Here is a 22,168-nt window from a genome sequence, read left to right on the forward strand (position 1 = left end):
CATATTTCAGGGGCATGTTTCATATCCAAATATTTAATCTAAATATTTTATAATAATATATTAATAACAATAATAACGACATATATAAAATATTATGTTTAATTACAAGAATATATAATTATTGTAAAATTATGTCTTTAAGATATCTTGTTAAATATCTTGATAAATAAATTATATCTTGTTAAATTAATTATTTAATAATATATAATTCGCAAATTGTTTAAATCAAGATCGCGCGCCTTGATATGATCCAATATACATGCAACCTCATGCGTTAAAACCATTTATGAGCCTCTGTATGTGTGCAATGTTCACAGCTAAGAGGTTCATTCTGCTTGACGCGACATAATGTCTACTGTTGTTGAAATTATGCTAATGCCAATTATGCGTAATATTCGGTTAATCTAGATCACGTTACTGGCCGTGTAGACTATCGTTTGTGAAACACGCATGACGAATGCGTGTCCCATTTTCATGCATTTATCATTATCGCGTTCGCATAATATAAAAAGGAAAATAATTCAGCTATAATTTATAGATAATGAGTTGTAGGGTTTTTTTATTACGGGTTTTATAATTTTTTATATTTTATTTTGCTTATAATTAATAAGATACACCAACACAACCCAAAAAATATTACTAAATTTGACATAACATTTATTAATATTGCGCAGATTTAATAAGTTAATCGTTGAGAAAAACGCATATAACGCTATATTCCAATCTCCTCGATTGTCGATTGTTGAATTTTCAACTATCGGTCGAGGAGTGATGGCGGTTTCAAGTTAAGAAAAATAAATGTTTGGCGAAACACAGTCGGTGCAACACACGTTTGTTTAGTCTTGACAGGCAGCTAAGGAGTTAAATCGTTCACGCTTGAAAACCTCACCTCTGCTATTGAGTTACTTATCATTTAAATGAATATTTAGTTAATTCTTATTTAGAATAAACATTCTATTTGTTATTCACTTGTATTATATATTCATTATTCGCATTGCGCATCACTTAATTATTTCGCAATTTTATTTTCATTGGAAATGAGCTAGATGAAACTTAAATAACGTGAAGAAATATACTTAAATTTATTTATTTATTATATTACATGTGCGATGCAAACGGAATTATATGAATTTTACTTTAGAAACATCGTAAACGTTGCATCAGGAGTGAACCTTTTGAACTCGCGATTGAAATAAGATTGCCCTCTACTATTTGACAATTAATTTCTTATTGCCAAAATGAGAATTAATTTCTAAGTATTTATCATTGTTCTGCAAATTTTATAATTGCTATAAGAAGTATTCATGAGCCAAATGACTCGTGATCGTTTATGTTTATACGGAGTTATCTTCTTGCATGAGCTTGTTGAGCCAATCCATATAAGGGTGGACTCGCGTGAATACATCCGGACGTCCTTTAGCGCAAGGAATTCCCCAGGACACCACACCGATCTGTTCACCATCGGCTATCAGAGGACCGCCAGAGTCACCCTACATACATATAAATAATGTGACAAATTCTCTGTTCTAAATGTTGCTCTTTTTTAACAACTCCTTCTTAACAAACGTTAACTATAATTTTATTTGCGCAAACTCGTATATGTGTTGTGTGCAACACACATTAAATTTAATTGTTATGTGATTAAATTTATATAATCAATATATCCAAAGTATTTTTTTTTTTTTTTTTCCAAGAAAAATGTAATGATACATTGTTTCTACCGATTTTTTTTAGCTTTGCATATTTGCGATTATTACAATTTTAGAAATATGCGGATCTAAAATAGTTCGAAGATAAGTTTTCCAATTGAGCATTTAATATCTTTGGGATTTTAATCTTGCTAAATGCTATCAATGCTAAAATAAATAAATGCTAAGTATGTATAATTGTCGATGTCATGCATGCATTTCCTCGCGAAAAGGCTCTCTTCCTGGATACTCAAACAGACTGGAATGTACTTACGTGACAGGCACCCTCGCCTCGTTTATTGAGTGTGCAGATATTGTTGTTGGTGTTACGAAAGCTGGTGCTTAAGCATTGGTTTTGATTGATGACTGTGAGCTGGATATGTTGCAATTCGTTCGGCGCCTCCCCCGGATACTGTAATGTTGCCCACGCAAAATGATTATTTAAATGAACCGACTGATTTAAATGATCATTTAAATGTCAAATTTAAAGTACTGAAATGGTTACTTAAATCCGACAATTAATTAACAAGGAATACAGGGTGTCTCGAATTCACGGAAAACTGACAAATGGTCTTACTATTATTTGCATGCATATGTATACTATACGTGTCAATTTATAAATACGCAACGGTCAAATTTTTACATTTCCCGAACATATGAAGATTGTCAAGTCTTTTGTACTTACACTGGTAGTGCCCCAACCGGACAAAGTCGCCGGATAATCGGATTTTTCGAAGCGTTTGGTGGGCAGAGCAATCGGTTTCACTTTGTCTCCAAAAACGATATCCTTGTCCAGCTTAATTAATCCGATGTCATTTCTGATGAAGGCCGAATTATAATAGGGATGTACCCATTTCTTGATCGAGGAATACTTATCGCCACCTTTGTCCAGAGTGTTTGTGCCCAATACAACAGCAATGGCCGTGTCATTGAAGCTTAAATAAAAGATAATAAATATATAAACAACCATATATGAAATTATAAACGGCTAATAATTATTTATCTCAAACTCTTACCGTAATGTTAGACTTATAATAAACAAAAATTTTGAAATTATAATACGTTTTTTATTCGTTTCAAGAAAATACGACAACATTATAGTCAAAATGAATTACAAATTGTTTTCAATATAACAAATTTAAATATATAATTAATTATAGGTTTATTAGAAAATTGTGGAATACGTTGTTTATTAAGATATATATGTTAAATGGAATAATGTTTATTCTAAACAGCCGCTGGCACATACCCGGATAAGCAATGAGAAGCTGTAAGGATCCATCTTTTACCTATCACGGAACCTCCACAGAAATGGCGGCCGCGATAACGAAGAGATGCTTGATAAGGATATTGTCCATCATCAGCAGGATTGCCGCCCACGATTTTCGGGATCTGTTCGATTGACTCGGCTATGCAATTATAAAAGCACCTTTCATATAAAAGAATTCCGCAATATTTTATTATATTTACTTATACATCAATATGTAGAATTATTTTCAGAATTATTTTTAACATTAGATTGTTTAGCATCGAACTTTTCGGACGCTTTTGATCTTTTTATTATTATTGTTTAATTTAGTAAATCGACTAAAAGATTATTCTAATATATATAAATTATGTCACACACAAACGCAATAAATTAATAAGCTTAAATTTTATCAATTCATATTTATTGAATATGCGTGCTAGCGTGTAGGAGTCTTGATGTTCTTACCTGACAGTCCATGTACTGCGACAATACTTAAGATGCAGAGTATCGACAACATTTTTAATAAACAATGATATTAATCAGCAAGAGCTTTACGGAGTTTTTCCACAATGTTTGGTACAATAGTTTAATGCCAATCTTCGCACTCGTCCACCACCGGCTCTTATATACTCAGTAAACGATGACAATTAAGGAAACATTTAAATTTAGGTCAGACAAAAAAGAAAATACATAGTCCGGATGTATCTCACGCACGCAATGTGATAGGGCGCAAGGTGATACGCCGGTAGCTACGGAAATTTATGGCCGGAAATAGTTGCTATCGTTACTGTAAAAAGGATCGCCCTACTGCTGAAATGTTTAAATCACAATTCAAGCGCGATTCGGGCTACTTAGGCGCGATGAAGATGGTCAATAATCTTTATACGATTAGAATAAAATGATAAGTAAAAGCATTTGCATAAATTCTCTTCGCATATATTTACATATTATTATTACGATTTATGCATTCAACATTACTTGTAATAAAAGCTATAAAATCATTTTGCTTTAACAAATATTTTTCTCATTACCTATATATATATATATATATATGCTATTTGTTCTATTAGTTTCAGATATATTAAAAAAAACGCAATCTAAGACAAAATATTTCTCATTCGTAATTTCTTCTCCAGCTCCAGAGAGAACCGTAGACGATATATCCGTCGAGGAGGAGAGACAAGCGATATAATTTTTATTTATTTTAGTTCTGCTAGGACTGCATTCGAACCTGAGATCTTTGGTTTAGCAGATCAGTGCGCTGTCTGTTATACCACGGTCGCTCACAGTACTTATTGTAAATATTACTTATTGTAAAAAATAAAAAAGAAATAGGCATTATATGGCAAATGCGTTAGCGTTATTTTTTTTTTTTTTTTTGAGAATTTGTTTCGTTTGAACGAAAAAAACTTGAGCAATGACATTATTCAATATTGCAAATTTATGGTAGGTGAAACGTGCATTATATCTTGCGATAATTTTATATTTCATATAATTACGTCATCGGTTATTCAATTTCACGATGAACGATACCTATACTGTACGCCCAGATATGCGCTTCGTAAAATTCACTTCGACCTCACACTTGTGCTTGTATCTCTTTGATACACTTGCCGAGTCTGGTGACTCGATAACGCGCGTGCATATCTTCGCGTTATGACGCATTTTCTTCTAAAAAATTGTGAGATGGAAATAAAATAAAATAATAGAAGAAAATAAAAAATAGAAAATTGATTGAAAATTTTAGGACATCTCTTTTATCCGCATGAATGACGTTCGAGCGATTTTATAATTCGAGTTGTTTAATTTTAAACTTTTATGCGTTTTTATGTGGTTAAAATAAACATGGATTTTAATTTTATATATATGTACATATACAACAGACTTATTTATCTCCCCCTAACTACTGCATGTATTTATTACATTTTTTGCAGTTATTTAAACGAGAGAAGGTTGTTGCATCCTTCTTCCGTGAAATGACTATGAATACTAAATAACTAAATTAATATAATCATACAAGGAAATATGTCGAGGATGGATTGTAGAATCAACAGGACGCAGCGATGTTGCATTTCAGATTTTTTTTTCTTTTATTGAAATAAATCGGAAGTACTGTAAATTGCGGCGTTGCGCGCGCATTGTCAAAGAGTCAAAGACGCCCTGTATCGCGCGTAACTGACTCTCTCTCGATGCCGATATCGGACGGTATTGTTATTCCAGGCGCGAAGTTCTGCGTTTGATCTCGACCTCGACGTTGACCCGCGTGCGGTCGTTTCGCAACGCCGCGTATATTCCCGTCTAAACGAAGTCCGTATAAAATATGCAAATATAGGTACTCACAACCAGAAATTAAAAATAAAGACAACACCGTTTTGCTTATGTTGTAATGATAAAAATAAATAAAAATATAAAAGCTCGGTAGAGAGCCTTTACCGCGAGCTGGGTGCTATATCGCTGCTTCTTCTCTCTCCTTCCTTTCTCTTTTCGTCTTAAACAACGTAAGCAATCTTAATGAATATTCTGTGTTTTCGCAAATACAAAAGCTACATCGTTTCAATTTATCACCTGTGGACTCTCTTGTACGTATGCGACAAACGTCCTTTAAGTATCTGTAAAAAGTAAAATCGTAACTCTCGTATGGATGTCCCGTGTCACGCAGTCAGCAATGGATGGTGTGTTTTCGTGATATACGTATGCATACACGTACATATACAGAAACATATATATATACAGGATGTTCCAGGTCCAGGTCCAGGAATTTGAAATAAAAAAGTTCCTAAAAATACGTAGGGCCGGAAATGCTTCGTTAAAAAGTTATAGCACGATGCAGTATTGCACGGATGCAAAAAATGCACTAATAAACAGGGACATCATTTTAAACATATTTGATAATTTGGTTAAAAATTTTTTTTCTTTTACTTTTTTAATAAAATTGTTTTCCTTCTGAATGATCTCATTAATGTAACCTTTGTACTTTATACTATCCCTTTTTTTTTTCAAGTACATTTTTTAAGGAAGCGTTTCCGGACCTATGTTTTATAGGTTTTATATAACTTTTTTGTTCCAAATTCAATTTCCAATAGGACCCTGAAGTTTTACTGACCTGTCCTAAAACATCCTGTATATATGTATATGTATGTATGTATATGCACGTATGTATGTGTGTATATACATATATATCACGAAATATATATCCGACATATATTAATACATTTAATGCTGTGTGCGCGCGCGTGCACGTGTATATGCGCGTATACATACATACATATATATCTAAATATATATATATATATATATATATATAATAATCACCATGTGCCGTAATGAGAAGTGGCATTAAAACTTTATGATTGTCTAGTATATGTCTTTCGAATAATTACATATATATTTATATACTATATTTCTCAATAAGAGAATCTCCACGCTAGTGGCTAATCCTGGCGGGAATAACCGAGTATCTCTCTTTCGCGCAATAATCGCCCGATATGATATATTACACAAGCAAAGATCGAAAGCAATAATTCACCTGTGAATTCAGATTTCGATGCTACGGATACACGAAGATCTTTACCTTTTATTTATAACAATGAAAATGTGATAACTGACGTAAGATTCTCTTTCGTATGTCTGTAGCAAGGAAAATTAAATTCAGCGAAATTATACCGCTTTCGATCCTTGATTTAACAGTACTAAAAATAGAATTTTCTTCTCAGGACGTTAAATTATATAATTACTTATCCGTCAAGAATTACAACATCGAATGCCAGCACCTTACCTCACTTACGTATAGGCGTATACCTGTTTAATACGCTAACTAACTCGTTTAAAATGCTTCTGCAACTGTGTGTGAATTTATCGTATAAGCTAAATAAATATATTCTTTTTGTAATTTTGTTCAATTAAAAAACAGGCTGGTTTTAATACATGTATTGTGTCCATCTAGAAATCATATACGTTACAGTAAATGAATATAGCTCATATTGCATTATAGTAAAAGTGACAGCATGAATGACAAATATTGTAACTTGCAAAATCTTCAAGACAATTGTTCTTTCTAAAAAAAATTCGTTTATTAATTATAATAGAACGAAATTATTATTTCCAACTGAATACATAACTCTTTTTTAGAAGCATATTATTGATAAAATAACGTTGGAAAATAATTGTAATTAAAAATACCATTATATATTATTTTTTCATTGTTGCTGTCGAAAGTAATGTAAAAAATAACATCGACTATAATGGATCAATATAAAGCTATGAGCTCTCATCTTATTATATAAAACTAGGACAATATATTAAATGCAATTGAACACAGATATACATATACACAGTACACGCATACGCAATCGCACACGCAATCGCACACACATACGCATACATATACACATGTGTCTATATATGTATATAGATCTTCCATCGTGTAAAATCTGCAAATGCACTTTGCTTGAAATATTGAAACACATATGATATAAAGGCACAAAAGAGAAATTTATGCAGGATCATTCTTAGTTACACGTCGAAGCTTTAGGACATCAATTTAGAGCATCATACAGTAAAAAAGAAGCGACATAAGTATTGATTACTCAAGCTTTGTTTTCTACATCATGCTAGTTCAAAGAAAGTATTGCAAGTGTCTATTTTGCACGGTATATCCAGATTCAAATTACCATTTATTAATACTGTAGTATCTCTTCTGCTTTTAATGAAACAAAGCTTTAGATGCATACCCCGTAAATGTATATATGGACACCGCAAGTCTTTTCAATTTATTTTAGTTTAGAAAAAAAAATGAGCCTGACAATACATCACATTTTGTACTCTAAAATTTGGCATCCAAAATATTAAGAGTGAAGAATAATATCCTGCATAATATCATATGGTGCTGCCATTTAATGTTGCCGATCGAAGTGCACATGTAAACGCGACATTCAATACTAGGTCACGGAGCTCCGTCACTTATTGGCTATGAAATATTTAAGTATATTGTTTGGTTTCGGTTTGCTGGTCGTGGGCCAGGAACGAGTGACCTCTCTCCTCTCAATGGACAGAGTCTTGAAAACCGTAGAGTCCACCGTGGGTGACAATTGCATTGGCGATGAAGGGCTTAGTCTCAGACCAGCCATTTCGTTACTCGGCGATTCTCGAGGACCTCTCAGCCACACTTCCAACTTGGTTTTCTTCGGTAGTGGTTCTACCTCGTTCTGCAAGTCGTCCTCTGTATTCTGACTTGCCATGCACAATTTCGAGATTGGTGAGCACGAAAAACTCGACGAAGCGGTGGTCATCAAGCTCATCGCTGATTGATCCGAGCTGTCGTTACTGTCTTGATTAATACTCATCGGCGATCCTTGATTTGCTTCGGGTATACCTTCTTCAGAGCTGATGTCTAGAACGGAATGGACGGCGACTTGCTTGCACAAGAAGGGTGCGATGCTACTCCTGCCATACGATCTCTCCTCGAACTTCGTGAACGCAACTCCCAGAAGTGTCAAGTGGAATGGCTTGGAGACGTCGACTATTCGATGGAATAGCTTCATGGCGAGTATCGACATTTTATGGTGATCATACACACCGTTTTTCGTGGACGGTAAGAGATGTTTTGGCAACGCGCATTGCCTAGTCTCTCTCTTACCCGAAGTGGGCTTGTTCAAGTCATGCTTCCTCACTGTTATTCTCATGGCAATGGGAATTCTACCATCCTCCATTGCCAATTCCGTTAATCTTCTCAATAACGCACCTAATCGCGATTCTACCTCGGCCACCAGCGACACACTCTTAAATCCATCTTCCAGACCTATGGATTGTTTCTTTCCAGATGGTTTTACCGCTGTCTCATCGATTCCTTCCGCATTGTCCTTCAGTCTTCTCGCCAGATCAACGCCAATTTTTAGTTCCAGATTTTCTAAAGGTATTCTGCGCACGTCGTCAATCGTTTTTATATTGTTCGATAACAATAATTCTGTGGTCTTTTGTCCAACGCCAGGTATCTTGGACACAGAACCTAACGCGGAGAGTAACATTGGACCGCCGCACGGAAAGACCAACGTCTGTTGATTTGGCTTGTTCAACGATCCTGCTAATTTGGCCAGAAGTTTATTGTGCGCTATTCCAGCGCTGCAAGTAAGATGCAGTTCCTCATAGATGCGGCTCCTTATTTCGGCCGCTATTTTCGAGCCAATCATCAAGCGTGTATGACAACCACATGGACATTCCTCCTCCGAGGGACCGAATATCTTGGTGACTTCTTTCAAATCTTCAAATTCTGTACTCGAGCTGCTCATATCAAGTTCCGTATCACTCTGAGACTTGAGATGTTTTTCCACTATCGACGTCACATCAAGAAAATTATCGTCAAGGCCCAGTCTTTCCACTAATGGGGTAAATTGGTGCAGAATTTCAAATATTTTGGTCGAGTAGTGACGATAGTTTGTTAAGTCTTCTCCATTTACCAAGGCCAGCTCCGGACACAGACGCAGGGCTTCTTGCACCGGTATCCATTTTTTTATTCCATATTCTCTCGCCAAGTAGTTGCTAGTGACCACCATACTCCCTTGCTGCACACCTAACGGCCGTCCTTCCAATTCAGGATGATTAATCATTTCCACCTGAGCGTAGAAGCAGTCGACATCCAAATGGATGATGGTTTTTGGATGGCGCATAATGGTATCATAACCTGCGATATCCATGGATATCTATTATAGGACGGTGCTCTCTCTGTAATGATAAAGACTGCGTGCAAAATTCTCACGTTCCACTTCTCAGAATCTCCTTAATTGCATCTGCAATAGAAATAGACATATATATATATGTATATATGTATAGTTAATGAGTGATTTTGGAACGTCTCGACTAAGAAACTAATAATGCTATTACTTTCGGAAGAGTTTCCACATGAATTTGCAATGCACTTCGGTTTCGCAGCTAGACGAATATGCTTCCAGGTGATGGCAACGAAGGCAACAGATATCGGTCGCCCGTGGAAAACAGAATCTGCGCTACTGTCAGTTCGCGTGGAGGCTTTCACTCCCGAAAGTTGGTTGGCGCTCTCGATGGACCGTCGATGCAGCCTCAGGGTACGGGGCACGTATCTGTCGATTGGTAATTCGTGCGATCGGTTACGCGAAACAGAGCTTTCATGACAAATTGAAGATAGAAACTTGTTTACAGCGTGCGAATCAACCAATTCATTTACACATGGTAGCCATGTTTTTAAATTGTCATAGATACAGATGATGTATACGAGAAATTCCCAGGATCTACGCGGATCTTGTTGAGTGACCGAAGATACAAGATGGTCGCGTTTATCTCGTATGGAAACCGACAAGAGGTATTACAGAGACCTCTCGTGAAGAATCGTGAAACTTCGTATTCATTATTTGATTATTTCGTGGAGAATTTATGCTGCATTCGACGTTGAATGTTATGGCGGCGCTATATCCAATAGGAAAGCAAGCTTTCTAGGGAATGTACAGAATAATTTTATCTCTAGGAACTACATCTTTTTATTGGATATAAAAGCCAATGGTACACGATGCGATTTAAAGGCCATTGCACGTAACAAAGTTTTAGTCATAATTGTAAGGCCGTAAGAAAATAGACCAATCACACTCGATTATTCTTCGAGCTCAAGGAGAATAATCGACTGTGATTGGTCTATTTTCTTACGGCCTTACGATTATGACTAATTACGTGCAATGGCCTTAAGAATACTATTTCATTTGCTGAACGACAAATTTTTCAAATGTGTTGATTAATTAGGTGAGAAAATTATATTACAATTACAATATTCATAATTAGCAATATTGTATATAACGCGCTGTAAAATAACTTTTTGGAAAAAGAATTTAAAAAGATACTGAATTCTAATCATAATTGAAAGGCGCACTGATGATCAAAACGTTGAATTAGCGTTTTTTTACATAAACTTTTAATAATTATTTTAGAATCATTTTGACGTTATCATGATTTGTGTCTGCTTGGGTAATCTCAATTCTTGTCAATTTTTGAGAATTTAAGTTTGTTAAATATTTTAATTTCAAAAGCTTTATTTATTATAAATTCTTAATTTGTTATTTATATTAGGATAACATTATGACGCTAATACAACACATAGTCATAATTATAATATTTAAACGCGATATGTGCATGTCGAGTGCACGAGCATGTCGATAATGATAAAAAAATGTAACTTTTAGGTGTCAATATATTTACGATGTCAAGATGTTGCGCAATGAAGGACATTTTAAAATCACTCGAAAATCACGCGTTTGTAATTATCTCAATCTCTTCTAAACAATTTCACGTAAAAAGAATACATGTTATTTGATAAAAACTTGTGATGTAGAGATAAATTTTGGAGTAGAAACTTTAAAAGTTTTCTTTTATGTTACAAATATTTCTTTCTTATCGTTATCAAGAGATTTTTTCGATATCTTGGTTAGTCATATATCAGAGATATATAACAAATTACGTGACTCACAATATGATCCATCTTAAATGAATTTATAATATATATATATGGAAGATATATTAAATTTAAAAAGAATATATAGGGACACAAAAATACGAATTTATATAGGAGACTAAAATTTTATTAATATAACATTATTTAAACATTAATTACTTAAATAATATTGCTTCCGAGATTAACGTTAATTACCATTATTTTATTGATGTAGTCGTATAATGGTTCTTATATAAATTGATTATTCTGTAGTAAATAGTAAAAATATTAAAATACGAAATCATCGACAAATAATTGTGTATTTTAATATTTTTTGTAATATATAAGAATATCTACTTTTTTATTTCATGTATGCTTTTGAATAACTTATTAAGTATAATTATAAAATATTATATCTATTTATACGATAAACTGATTGTGAAATCAGTTCAGATGCAAGTTCATCAAACGAAGAGCCTCTTTATTTCCATCTATAATTATTCGCGTCACTAGCTCTTCTTAACGATAACGATTAATTGATCAAAACGTATTGATGGAGAACCGTGACGTCTATGCGATAAATGGAATTCCATTTGGTATCCTTTATTATTTCTTCTCCGTTTCATTCAGCGAAAAAAAAATGAAAATAAGAAGAAATAATTTATTTATATAATTTAGACTTTGAGTAGACTTGATGTCAGTGTGAATGTGTGAATAGTTAAACTATTATCTATATTAAATAAAATTTAGAAAATATATGGAGAAATATTTCTCCATTATTTCTTCTACAGTAAAAGTAACATAGCTAATGGTAAAAAAATTTTTAAATACCTTTGCATTATAGACATATAAGCAATTATTTTCATTTTCTCAAATTTCACTTTTCGTTAAAAAACAATATAAAGATTATTCTTTTAATTCTTCTTATTATTTGTCCTATATATACAGACTGATAAAAATATTTTTATAAAAGAAAAACCTTTTACTCGGCACTTTATAATTTGAATATGTAAAAATAATTATTTTAAATGTCCAATATAATTTCGTCAGTAACTTAGATTATTTTAAACTGTCCCATTAAATAAAACATGATATTTGTTGGTTATACGTGTTGATATAGCTGTTATTAAAACGAGTTTGACGTGTTGTTATGGCACGTTATATCATTCAAACTTAAAAAATTAGAATTACATTCTTCATACTTATACCAGATATACGGAACACCCTTGCAATGCGATCTGTCTTGTCGCACGTGTAGCTTGACCTGTTGTATTTGGTCAGAGAACGCGGTCGTGTCCTTGATTGATTAGTATCAGATATTTGATAGAACTTGGACTTCGCCAAGACTAGTCAAATACCGATTGCGAGATATGGAAAATTTGCACGTCAGCAGCGATTTATGGATAAGAAACGGAAGATGAAGAGCTCTTAACTCGTGTTTCGTGCCCCTTAGCTTATATTAAGCTTATATTAAGAAATACAAAAGATAATCACTAAACTGAGTAAACAGCTCGAAAAGGTAGGTTGATAATATAATTGTCACGTCTCGGACGTAATGAATACAATTTGAGAAATGTTACCTGAGTAGGAAATTTCCTCTTGCGAAAGAAAGATGTGGGCTCCCGATGAGTGCATATTTTCCGTGTATGTGTATTTATGTGTATAAGCAAAATTTTCATATTTATAAGTGATGGCAATTTATTGTGATCTACCAACACACGGATTTTCGACACTATCGTTTATTATTTTAAGTATAAATATAGTAATAGTTGGTATGTGTATAATACAGAATAAATAATAATGACCGAAAATATCAACATTTATCTATCCTTGTTTATCGTGTCCAGGAATTGTTGATACCACTTGCAGGATCTACGGTATCATACAGCGTCGAAATACGTTTTTTTATGTTTATGGGATTACGACACAGTCCTGTGTGTGTTACATTATTATTTTAGACATATGAATAAAATTTTCAGCTCTAGAGAAACATATAGCTTTGAAGAAAGAAAAGAAATAAACTAAATACAGAGATTTTCTGTATAAATTTTGTACGCTAGAGCCGAATTATCGTGATAAGTTCGAGATCCTGTCATCTAACTGTCATTCGGCCTGTCAAAAATCTTTCAATTGCACGCAAAAAGCTGTAATTCTCAGAATACTTAAAAGAATGAGAGGCCAATTTGTGACGAGTTATCAACGCGGTTCGAAATTCTGTCAGGGTTGTTTCAAATGTTAGAACATAGATTTAAGGAGCAAAACTTAAATAACTAATGGTATTGTAATAATAATTGCAATGATATAATGACAATTGCGGTAAAAATTTCTTGCAATGTAGAATCGAATGTAATAAAATATGATCTTGTCGAACATCACGCAGCGCGATAACGACAGTTTCAAAATAGAGAAGCCATTTTATTTCCTTAACTATTCAAGGCAATTAGTTTTTTTAATTTCTTCGATATCGCGGATTGTATCAATGCGGATATTTCGATAATATCATGATACATACATACGTACTTTGATAATACCGGTCAATTGAGATATCGCCACTCTCAAAATTTCAAGGTCTCGATAATGAAAGATAACATCAAATTCAACGGACTTGGCACCACAGGTATTCATAATTTCGATAAAAAATTCCGCTTTTAGTTGTTTATGGTGGTAATAATTTTATTTTTGTAGTTTAAGTTACAAAAAACGCAGCGCTTTTTGAAAGAAAAACTCTGCGCAACGCTTCTCTTTCCTCGCTTATCGGAACAAGAATAAAAAATCAATAATTCGGTATTTAAAGTTACCCATAAGCATTTAATTTAAAAAGTTGTAAAAACCCTTTCGGTAAGAATAATATAACACTATGTTGAATTATAACTACAGTCAACGCACAATTCTAATGTTTCTGCAGTTATTGTCTTCCTAGCCCTAGCGAACATCTCGGCGCACCAATTAAACTGCGAATCCTCTCATGCTATGGTAATTTCATACCGCGAAAAGATTAATGATAAAATATTTTTTCGCAATCGCTATCTAATCAAAAGTTGCCTTGACATCGTAACTAATCCATTTTATTCCCACATTCAAATTATCTCTTTTTATCTATAATAAGTATAAGTTATGATATGATGAAATCTCTCGATAAAATCAAATTTAACGACCCGAAATTAAATCCTCGATATCGGGGGAGTCCTAATTTCCTTACATCACGTATACAGTTCGTAAAACTTATCAATTCGTAACTGATTATACTCACACAAACATATTTCACATTTTGTGGCCCAAACGGGGAACAATTACTCTGCAGGCAACAATTCTTTTGTCTGATAATTCGTATAAATTCTCTCTTCCGGACTTCAGGGAAGAATATATTTTTCCAAGATTGTAGCAGTTATAAGGGACATTCTCTATAGCTGAAAGCCCCGGAAATTCAAGAGCTCTGCACAAAAAATTATAGTAAATTTTATAATTTAAAACTAGTCAATTATAACAAAATCAATAGGTATGATAAAATACTTTTATTCTCTTTGCGAAATTAAAGAAATAAAACAAAAAAAATTTTTATATATTACATGTATAAAAATATGCAGTTATACATAAATTTATATTCTTAATAAAATATTTATAAACTAGAATATTATTACTTATTTGCGCCATGTATAATTTTTTTATTTTTTCCTGGATTTGTACGAATTTATATACTGTAAGAATCCGTAAAAATTTTGTATCTAGGGTTCCAAAAGAAATAAATACGGCTCTGTTTTTAACAGATATGATAATCTGTCCTTGTGTCTTATGATAACGTGATTATAAAAGCCGACGTGCTTTAATTATTTAGTCAGTCATGTATTCAACTGACTAATTAGTGAGGTGTTAACTGGATATTTTTATATATATATTTTATACATACAATACGAAATTTGTCTTCTCTTTAAGAACCAATAGGTGACAGGCGATGAGGGGTGAGTAACACATTTTTATAATAAAAACTGTAATCTCTGGTGGAAGAATATCTAAAAAATTTTCATATTATTAATCAGAGCTTCTATAAAAATTTTCATATTTTCTCAGAATACTCAGAACTTTTCAGATTTTTTTAATACGAATTGGAACGTTTTCAGAAAAACCCAGAATAAATAAGAATAAAATATTTTTCGCTAATATATCTTTGCAGAAATCTGAATAAATGTAAGAAAATCTGTGCACTTTATAAAAAATTTTCATACATACGGATACTGAAATATTCCAAAAATCTTCATCCAATTATTTCTGAAAGTATCTAAGAAATTTCATATATTTTTTCAGAATTTGTCATATGTATCAATTCTTGTAAAATTTCTGAGAAATTTTTTCACCAGGGATAATAAAATCACCGAGAGATACTTATATTATACATATATTATGATGGGACCATTTCGTATCCAAGCAGAACAGGGGGTGATAATGATGTCAAAGTGACGTTGAAGTGGCGTTAAAGTAATGTTTAATAATCATTTTGGAACCATTTTGACGTCATCATGATTTTTTACTCTGCTTGAGTAAATTCAAATTTATATACACAAATAATTGACATTTTATCAATTACAATAATAGTTAATCAAATTTTAATCGGGCTGTTTTCTGTTCGATACAGGGAAATACCTAATCGCCATCGCCTTCTTGGCATGTTGGACCGTGATCACCGCGAGTAAAGTACCGGATATCTTTAAGATTGAAAACGACCAATGTCCGCCAGTAGACACTTGCCCGCCAAAATTAATATCTCACGAAACGGATTGTGCTAAGTATTACGAATGCAAATACGGACAGAGGCAATTGCGCTCGTGTGCGGCTAATCTGTTCTTCAGTAAAAAATGGAGTGGTTGCGTCGATCGGGGGATTTCGGATTGTCCACGCCAGGAGGAACAATGTCCACCTGTAGACACTTGCCCGCCAAAATTAATATCTCACGCGGATTGTGATAAGTATTACGAATGCAAATACGGACAGAAGCAATTGCGCTTCTGTGCGGCTGGTCTGTACTTCAGTAAAGGATGGCGTGGTTGCGTCAGTCGAGAGATTTCGGATTGTCCATACCCGACCCCCCCGACGACCCCCCCGACCCCGCCACCAACCCGTCCGACCTCACCACCAACCCCACCTCCAACCCTACCAACAACCCCGCCTCCAACTCAGCCCCCGATTGATACATGTCCGCCGGTGGACACTTGCCCGCCAAAATTAATATCTCACGCGGATTGTGATAAGTATTACGAATGCAAATACGGACAGAGGCAATTGCGTTTCTGTGCGGCTGGTCTGTTCTTCAGTAAAAGATGGCGCGGTTGTGTCAGTCGGGAGATTTCGGATTGTCCTGTAACCCCACGCCCGACCCCCCCGACCCCGCCACCGACCCCCCCGACCCCGCCGCCAACCCGTCCGACCGCACCACCAACCCCACCTCCAACCCCGCCTCCAACTCAACCCCCGGTTGATACATGTCCGCCGGTGGACACTTGCCCGCCAAAATTAATATCTCACGCGGATTGTGATAAGTATTACGAATGCAAATACGGACAGAGGCAATTGCGCTTCTGTGCGGCTGGTCTGTTCTTCAGTAAAAGATGGCGTGGTTGCGTTAGTTGGGAGATTTCGGATTGTGTTGTAACCCCATCTCCGACCCCCCCGACCCCGACCCCGACCCCCCCGACCCCACCGACCCCACCGACCCCACCACCGGTTGGCGAATGCAGACATGGCGATCTACTGCCGCACGAATGTGTATGTACTAAATTCTACGAATGCAAATATGGTCGCAAAGCTGTGCGTGACTGTCCGGTCGGTCAGCGTTTCAATCCTTCAACGAAGACTTGCGAAGTGGGAGACTGCAATACAACTCCGCCACCTCCGCCACCCGTGTGCCAGGAAGGCGAATTTCTACCTCATGAGTGCCAATGCAATAAATACTACCAGTGCAAGAACGGTCGGAAGGCTCTGCGTGAATGCGACCAGGGATGGCACTTCGACAATTCAACGCGGCGATGCATTCCGGGGAACTGCAACAATCCTAAACCAAGGTGCGTGAACGGCGATGCAAAGAAACACGAATGTGGCTGCGATAAGTATTATAAATGCAATAATGATGAATGGCTCCTCGAACATTGCGCAGAGGGTCTACATTTTAGCGAGACTAAAAAAATTTGCATGAATCCATTAGATGCGGGCTGCGACAAAAACGTGAAACCTAAACCTGGCGATTGCCCAAGTTCTAGTCCCTCAAAATGGGCTCACGAGTGCGACTGTAGATTATATTACCAGTGCGAAAGCGGAAAGAAGAAATTATATGACTGCAGTTGGGGCAACTACTTCAACATTGCTAATCTGAAATGCGATGTCGCGTCAAAGGTAAACTGTAAAAATAATTGGGACGACTGGGTATAGGTAACTATCGATTTTGAAAAAAGCTGGACAACTGGATGTAGATAACCATCGATTTCAAAGGAAGCATGAAAAGGTTGAGAGTAACGAGAAGCAAATTGCATATTTGCTAAAACTATACTGCTGTATTTGTAGGAGTAGAGAATTTTGTTAAGATATTTTAATAAATCTGATAATCTAAGATTGTGTTGAAATTCTTTTATTATTTCGATCTCCTGATGATAGCGTATACGACACACACGAATACATAATTTCTTACTTCCAATTCAAATAAAAGACATAAAAATGAAAAGAGGTCTCTCTCTCCTCTCTTTCTTTTTATATACAGGGAATTTCCCTGAAGTTTTATTGACCTGGAACATCCTGTATATATAAAATCTGTCTCTCTTGATAATTTATAGCAAAGTATAAGTATAAAGATGCGTCATATACGTGAATCATTTTCTACAAAATAATCTCATTATCAGCGAATTACGATGCATTGTGCTATCACCAGAAATTAAATTACATATGTTTCAAAAAATAAGTATAACAAAAATTATCAATAAAATTTTTCTTTCTCCCAACTTTACTCATGACCACCGCGAATCTTGTCACTCATCCTTGAATACATTCGCCCGGTTCATGGAATATATTTTATAATATGTATAATGTATATGTATATGCAAATATCTGTGTAAAAAAAAAAAAAAAAAAAAAAATAAAGAGTTGAAGACACGTTTAGAGGAGCATTTCGATACCTGTGATATAGTAATCTAAAATCAAAACCCATCAGAAAAAACTCTGTTATCCGGTAAGTGTTCCTGATGGTAAATGGGACGAATATACAAGGAATAATGGCGCGATTTTCTATAATAAGCTGCTCTCCTCCCACAATTTCTGACTAGTTATCACTAGATAACAGTCATCCCTGTCTTCGAACAATGATACTATCACTGATCATACATCGATCATCCTGATCCCTGCGCATGTGTTGAATTCCTCTTTGCCTACAAAACGTTTTCGACGATGTCTTTTTCTCTCGATATCACACACAATAAGTTGTCTATTGTCCTTAAAAATCTACTGCCTGAATTTATCGAGTACTAGCAAATTATTAATGAGAAATAGCAACTTTACATATGGCATCTTTACTTATCGCGAAAAGTTATATTTCATTTCTCTTAAAATCATTTACGTAATAAGTACTTGATAAAAAAAAAGAATATTCATTGTCATAAATAAATCACGCCGTATAGATGATATTTTGATAAGAACGTGTGAACATATCCCGCATTTATCTTATAATACATTTACGTAAAAATTTCGATGATAAAGCTTGATCAAAGTAAAATTAGATTAAATCATGTCGCTCTAACTTATCACATATACTGTATGTATCTAATAAATTATTTATGGACACAATTTGTACTTATGTATTATTCCGTTAAATAAAATTATTGTAAGAAAACTGGGTGTGCAAATATTTTTTTGATCCACTATATGTATTTATTAATTTATAAGCGCATGACAAATTTTGTATTAAAATCTGTGTAAGCGAGCGAAGATAAATGCGTTCGTAGTCTATCATCTTGAAGCAAACATAACTCTAATTAATATAAATTGTTTAGAATTATGTTGAAAATCTATAAAAATAAAAAATAAATACACAAAAGACACTTCAAGTGCGAAATAAATGCATCCTTATATACATTTGATTTAAAAATTGATTTAAAAATCTACAAAATGCTTTTCATTTCTTTTCTGCATTTATGAAGACATTAAGATCGTATAGATTAAAAAAAGGTCTGAAAACTAGAAATATTGAATATTGAAAATAATATTTAGGGTCGGAGATGCTGAGAGAAGAAGTCATGAATGAAACTTTTATAATATAGTTAGCGGCTAGCGAACAAGATATTAATCGATTTTAAGATTAATTCGCTCAATTGTTATCGATAACGCGAGAATTTGGAGATGTGACGTGTAAGATTAATATCACGAAAGCGATCTAAAGCGGGAACATATGAGTGTTAAAACACGGTGTTACTCGTCGTAGTTATAACAAGCTCATCGTTTTATTAAGAATTTCATACCAAGATGCGACAACGTTCATTGTCAATTAACATTGTGTCGCTTAGAGCAAGCCGATTTCAAGCGTTATTGATGCTCTTGACAGTAGAAGTTGACAACACTTCTATATATAAATATTATATTGCATATAACGTATCAAGATATGTAGGATCTATGCAGATACAAATAAAGCAGTGGAAGATTTTCGAGAGTGTTTATTATTATAGAATGCAGAGCATGTACAAAAAGTATTTATGCACAAGTGAATGTCATATACAAAAACCGAGGAGAACAACCCATAGCAATGTTGCAAAACACTTCTGCAATATTACTATAAAGTTCTATGCTGTAAAAAATGCCAAATTACGTTCATTCACATGAATCGTCAATATCGGAGCATAAAATATTTCCGCAAATTTACCGAAAATATTATTTCGGTAAAATGGAAGATAAGTGCGGAGATAACGTGGAAAACAAGATACTGACGGAGAGATACAAATCGGGTACAATAAAAAACAATTAATGATTTCATAATAATTTTAGAGGACCACAGATAAGCTTTATGAGTCTAAATCTTATTCGGTATCCAAGATGTATAAAAAGAAAAAGCTGAAAACAATTTATATATTATATTTGTATATTGCATGCAATTAATTGTACGTATATTTATCATGTACATTTCTTTTTCATTATTATTCTTTATAAAACCTGAAGCAGGATTCTGTAACTTTAGTATCGTTGCGCATGCAGCTTTTTTACCTGCGCAACGATACCGTAATTAAGAAGTTACAGAATCCCGCTAATACTGGCATACCTAATTCGAATTGCTTTGCCATCTTTTCTGATTTAATCTGAAAAATATCTCGGCCGTGTATCGTGGAGAACTTTTCATTTATTTATATTAACGAGAATTAATGAAAACGATAAAAAGAGATAACGAATGAAATGTCATAGCATTATTTATTAATTCCTTCTATTTTCTATCTCAACTTCAACATTCCTTTCTGTATCTAGGGTGCGTTCCAAAATATGCTGACAGTATTGAAAATTTATAAACTGGACCAATGAGCATCTAGCTAAAAGTTTTGACTACACTTTATGCTAGAAATTCACTGGTCCAGGCGGTCTTATGTTATGCATATGCAGCTATGCCATTTTGTGTGAGAGAGCCCTTAAGATCGATCCAGAGAAAGGTTCTAATAGAATAAGAGAAGTCTAGTGTCTAGCGGCTCTCAAACAAAATTAATCCAAATTAAAGGCACTCGAAGGTAATATTTAATTTGTCGTGCAAAAAATTTTTTTAATGTATTGATTATCTACAAGATAAAGGATTTCTAGAGACTCGAGAATTTTTCTATTTTACAACCAATCAACACGCTTGTCAAAATTTGTCGGAAGACACATGAAATATCAGCCCGAAGGTAGTTGATATCTGTAAAAAATTTCGTATTCTTTTCTCGCCTAATTGGGGGAATATTATAAAAAAATTTGTATTTTTTTCACATTTTATTTTTTTCTCAGCCGTTACGAGTTACGGTTAGGACAAGGTGCATCCCCATGGAGAAAGAAATAGCGGAACGGAATTAAAACGGAATTATTTTGATTGGTTAATACTCCATCTTGAGAGTTCCCACCTGGAGATTAGCCAATCAGAGTAATTCCGTTTCGCTATTTCTCTCTCCATGGGAATGCAGCCTTAAGCTGGATTCAGACAGGACGCGTCAAGCGTCAAGCAGCGAGCAGCAACCCAATCAGCGAGGCGATATCAGCAGTGGCGTAGAAAATATCGCCTCGCTGCTTGACGCGTCCCGTCTGAACCAGACTTAAGAGTATACACCAATCAAATTCTCGAATATTGCAACAGTGCAGAGCAGCAGCCAATGATCATGATGCACGAACATACACGAATATAGGAGCTTTTCAGCGAGCGACCCAAGTCGACACAAACGTCGTTCTATCTTTCTTTTTTGACACTGAGTAACAAAGACACTTGTGTCGACTTGTGTCCACTTGCTGGAAAGCTCCCTATGTAGACCCGAAATTTCTTTAGGTTATTGTTTCTCTGGATCGAACTGAATCGGACGACATCGAACATATACTTTTCCAATGTATTCATTACGAGAAAAGAAAAACGAAATATTGTACCTTTTTCATTATTCATCAATGTATCAATTACACACATCCGATCGCATCCCGATATTCTCTCTCCTTATGGAACATATGTAGATGCTGGTCAATATCGGCATTACCGGCGCCATTTTGGAAGATTCGCTTTTCGAACGGCAAGTGTGTCACATGTCAATACTCGCGCGCGTTGATCGC

The 22,168-nt window shown here is 34.6% G+C and overlaps 3 protein-coding genes across 5 annotated transcripts; 1 reads left to right on the forward strand and 2 right to left on the reverse strand.

Moving 5' to 3' along the window:
• Nucleotides 1–42: 42 nt before the first annotated feature.
• Nucleotides 43–22,131, reverse strand: LOC139810360 (chymotrypsin-2-like). 3 transcript variants are annotated; one of them, XM_071773834.1, is made up of 5 exons: nucleotides 21,992–22,124; nucleotides 2,938–3,097; nucleotides 2,374–2,623; nucleotides 1,963–2,100; nucleotides 43–1,490 (listed from the first exon to the last, which is right to left on the reverse strand). In XM_071773834.1, the coding sequence occupies exons 1-5, from the start codon at nucleotides 22,026–22,028 to the stop codon at nucleotides 1,335–1,337; spliced, it is 741 nt and encodes a 246-aa protein (XP_071629935.1). In that variant the 5' UTR covers nucleotides 22,029–22,124; the 3' UTR covers nucleotides 43–1,334. The 3 variants fall into 3 exon arrangements, 2 of the variants coding, with proteins under 2 accessions (XP_071629935.1, XP_071629934.1); XM_071773833.1 differs by lacking the exon at nucleotides 21,992–22,124 and adding an exon at nucleotides 3,403–4,802; XR_011731299.1 differs by lacking the exons at nucleotides 43–1,490; nucleotides 1,963–2,100; nucleotides 2,374–2,623; nucleotides 2,938–3,097 and adding an exon at nucleotides 14,427–14,816 and having other exon boundaries at nucleotides 21,992–22,131.
• On the reverse strand, nucleotides 5,004–10,019 carry Poli (DNA polymerase iota). Its single transcript, XM_071773824.1, has 2 exons — nucleotides 9,814–10,019; nucleotides 5,004–9,719 (listed from the first exon to the last, which is right to left on the reverse strand). The coding sequence occupies exon 2, from the start codon at nucleotides 9,624–9,626 to the stop codon at nucleotides 7,893–7,895; it is 1,734 nt and encodes a 577-aa protein (XP_071629925.1). The 5' UTR covers nucleotides 9,627–9,719; nucleotides 9,814–10,019; the 3' UTR covers nucleotides 5,004–7,892.
• LOC139809373 (uncharacterized) lies at nucleotides 9,804–18,499 on the forward strand. Its single transcript, XM_071772221.1, has 4 exons — nucleotides 9,804–10,038; nucleotides 15,984–16,449; nucleotides 16,537–17,433; nucleotides 17,574–18,499. The coding sequence occupies exons 1-4, from the start codon at nucleotides 9,804–9,806 to the stop codon at nucleotides 17,602–17,604; spliced, it is 1,629 nt and encodes a 542-aa protein (XP_071628322.1). The 3' UTR covers nucleotides 17,605–18,499.
• Nucleotides 22,132–22,168: the final 37 nt, after the last annotated feature.

This window comes from Temnothorax longispinosus, chromosome 3 (assembly GCF_030848805.1).
Source record: "Temnothorax longispinosus isolate EJ_2023e chromosome 3, Tlon_JGU_v1, whole genome shotgun sequence".
In the NCBI taxonomy this organism is placed as follows: Eukaryota; Metazoa; Arthropoda; class Insecta; order Hymenoptera; family Formicidae; genus Temnothorax; species Temnothorax longispinosus.

What these genes read in the sequence shown, in the direction of transcription:
- LOC139810360 (XM_071773833.1), bottom strand. Translation starts at nt 3,454, where the DNA reads ATGTTGTCGATACTCTGCATCTTAAGTATTGTCGCAGTACATGGACTG. An exon ending in GCTTCTCATTGCTTATCCGG is followed by an intron (nt 2,624 to 2,937) that starts GTATGTGCCAGC and finishes CTTTTATTTAAG; the next exon opens with CTTCAATGACACGGCCATTG. An exon ending in GAGGCGAGGGTGCCTGTCAC is followed by an intron (nt 1,491 to 1,962) that starts GTAAGTACATTC and finishes ATATGTATGTAG; the next exon opens with GGTGACTCTGGCGGTCCTCT.
- Poli (XM_071773824.1), bottom strand. Translation starts at nt 9,626, where the DNA reads ATGGATATCGCAGGTTATGATACCATTATGCGCCATCCAAAAACCATC.
- LOC139809373 (XM_071772221.1), top strand. Translation starts at nt 9,804, where the DNA reads ATGCTATTACTTTCGGAAGAGTTTCCACATGAATTTGCAATGCACTTC. An exon ending in GGGCACGTATCTGTCGATTG is followed by an intron (nt 10,039 to 15,983) that starts GTAATTCGTGCG and finishes TAATCAAATTTT; the next exon opens with AATCGGGCTGTTTTCTGTTC. An exon ending in TGCAACAATCCTAAACCAAG is followed by an intron (nt 17,434 to 17,573) that starts GTGCGTGAACGG and finishes TGAATCCATTAG; the next exon opens with ATGCGGGCTGCGACAAAAAC.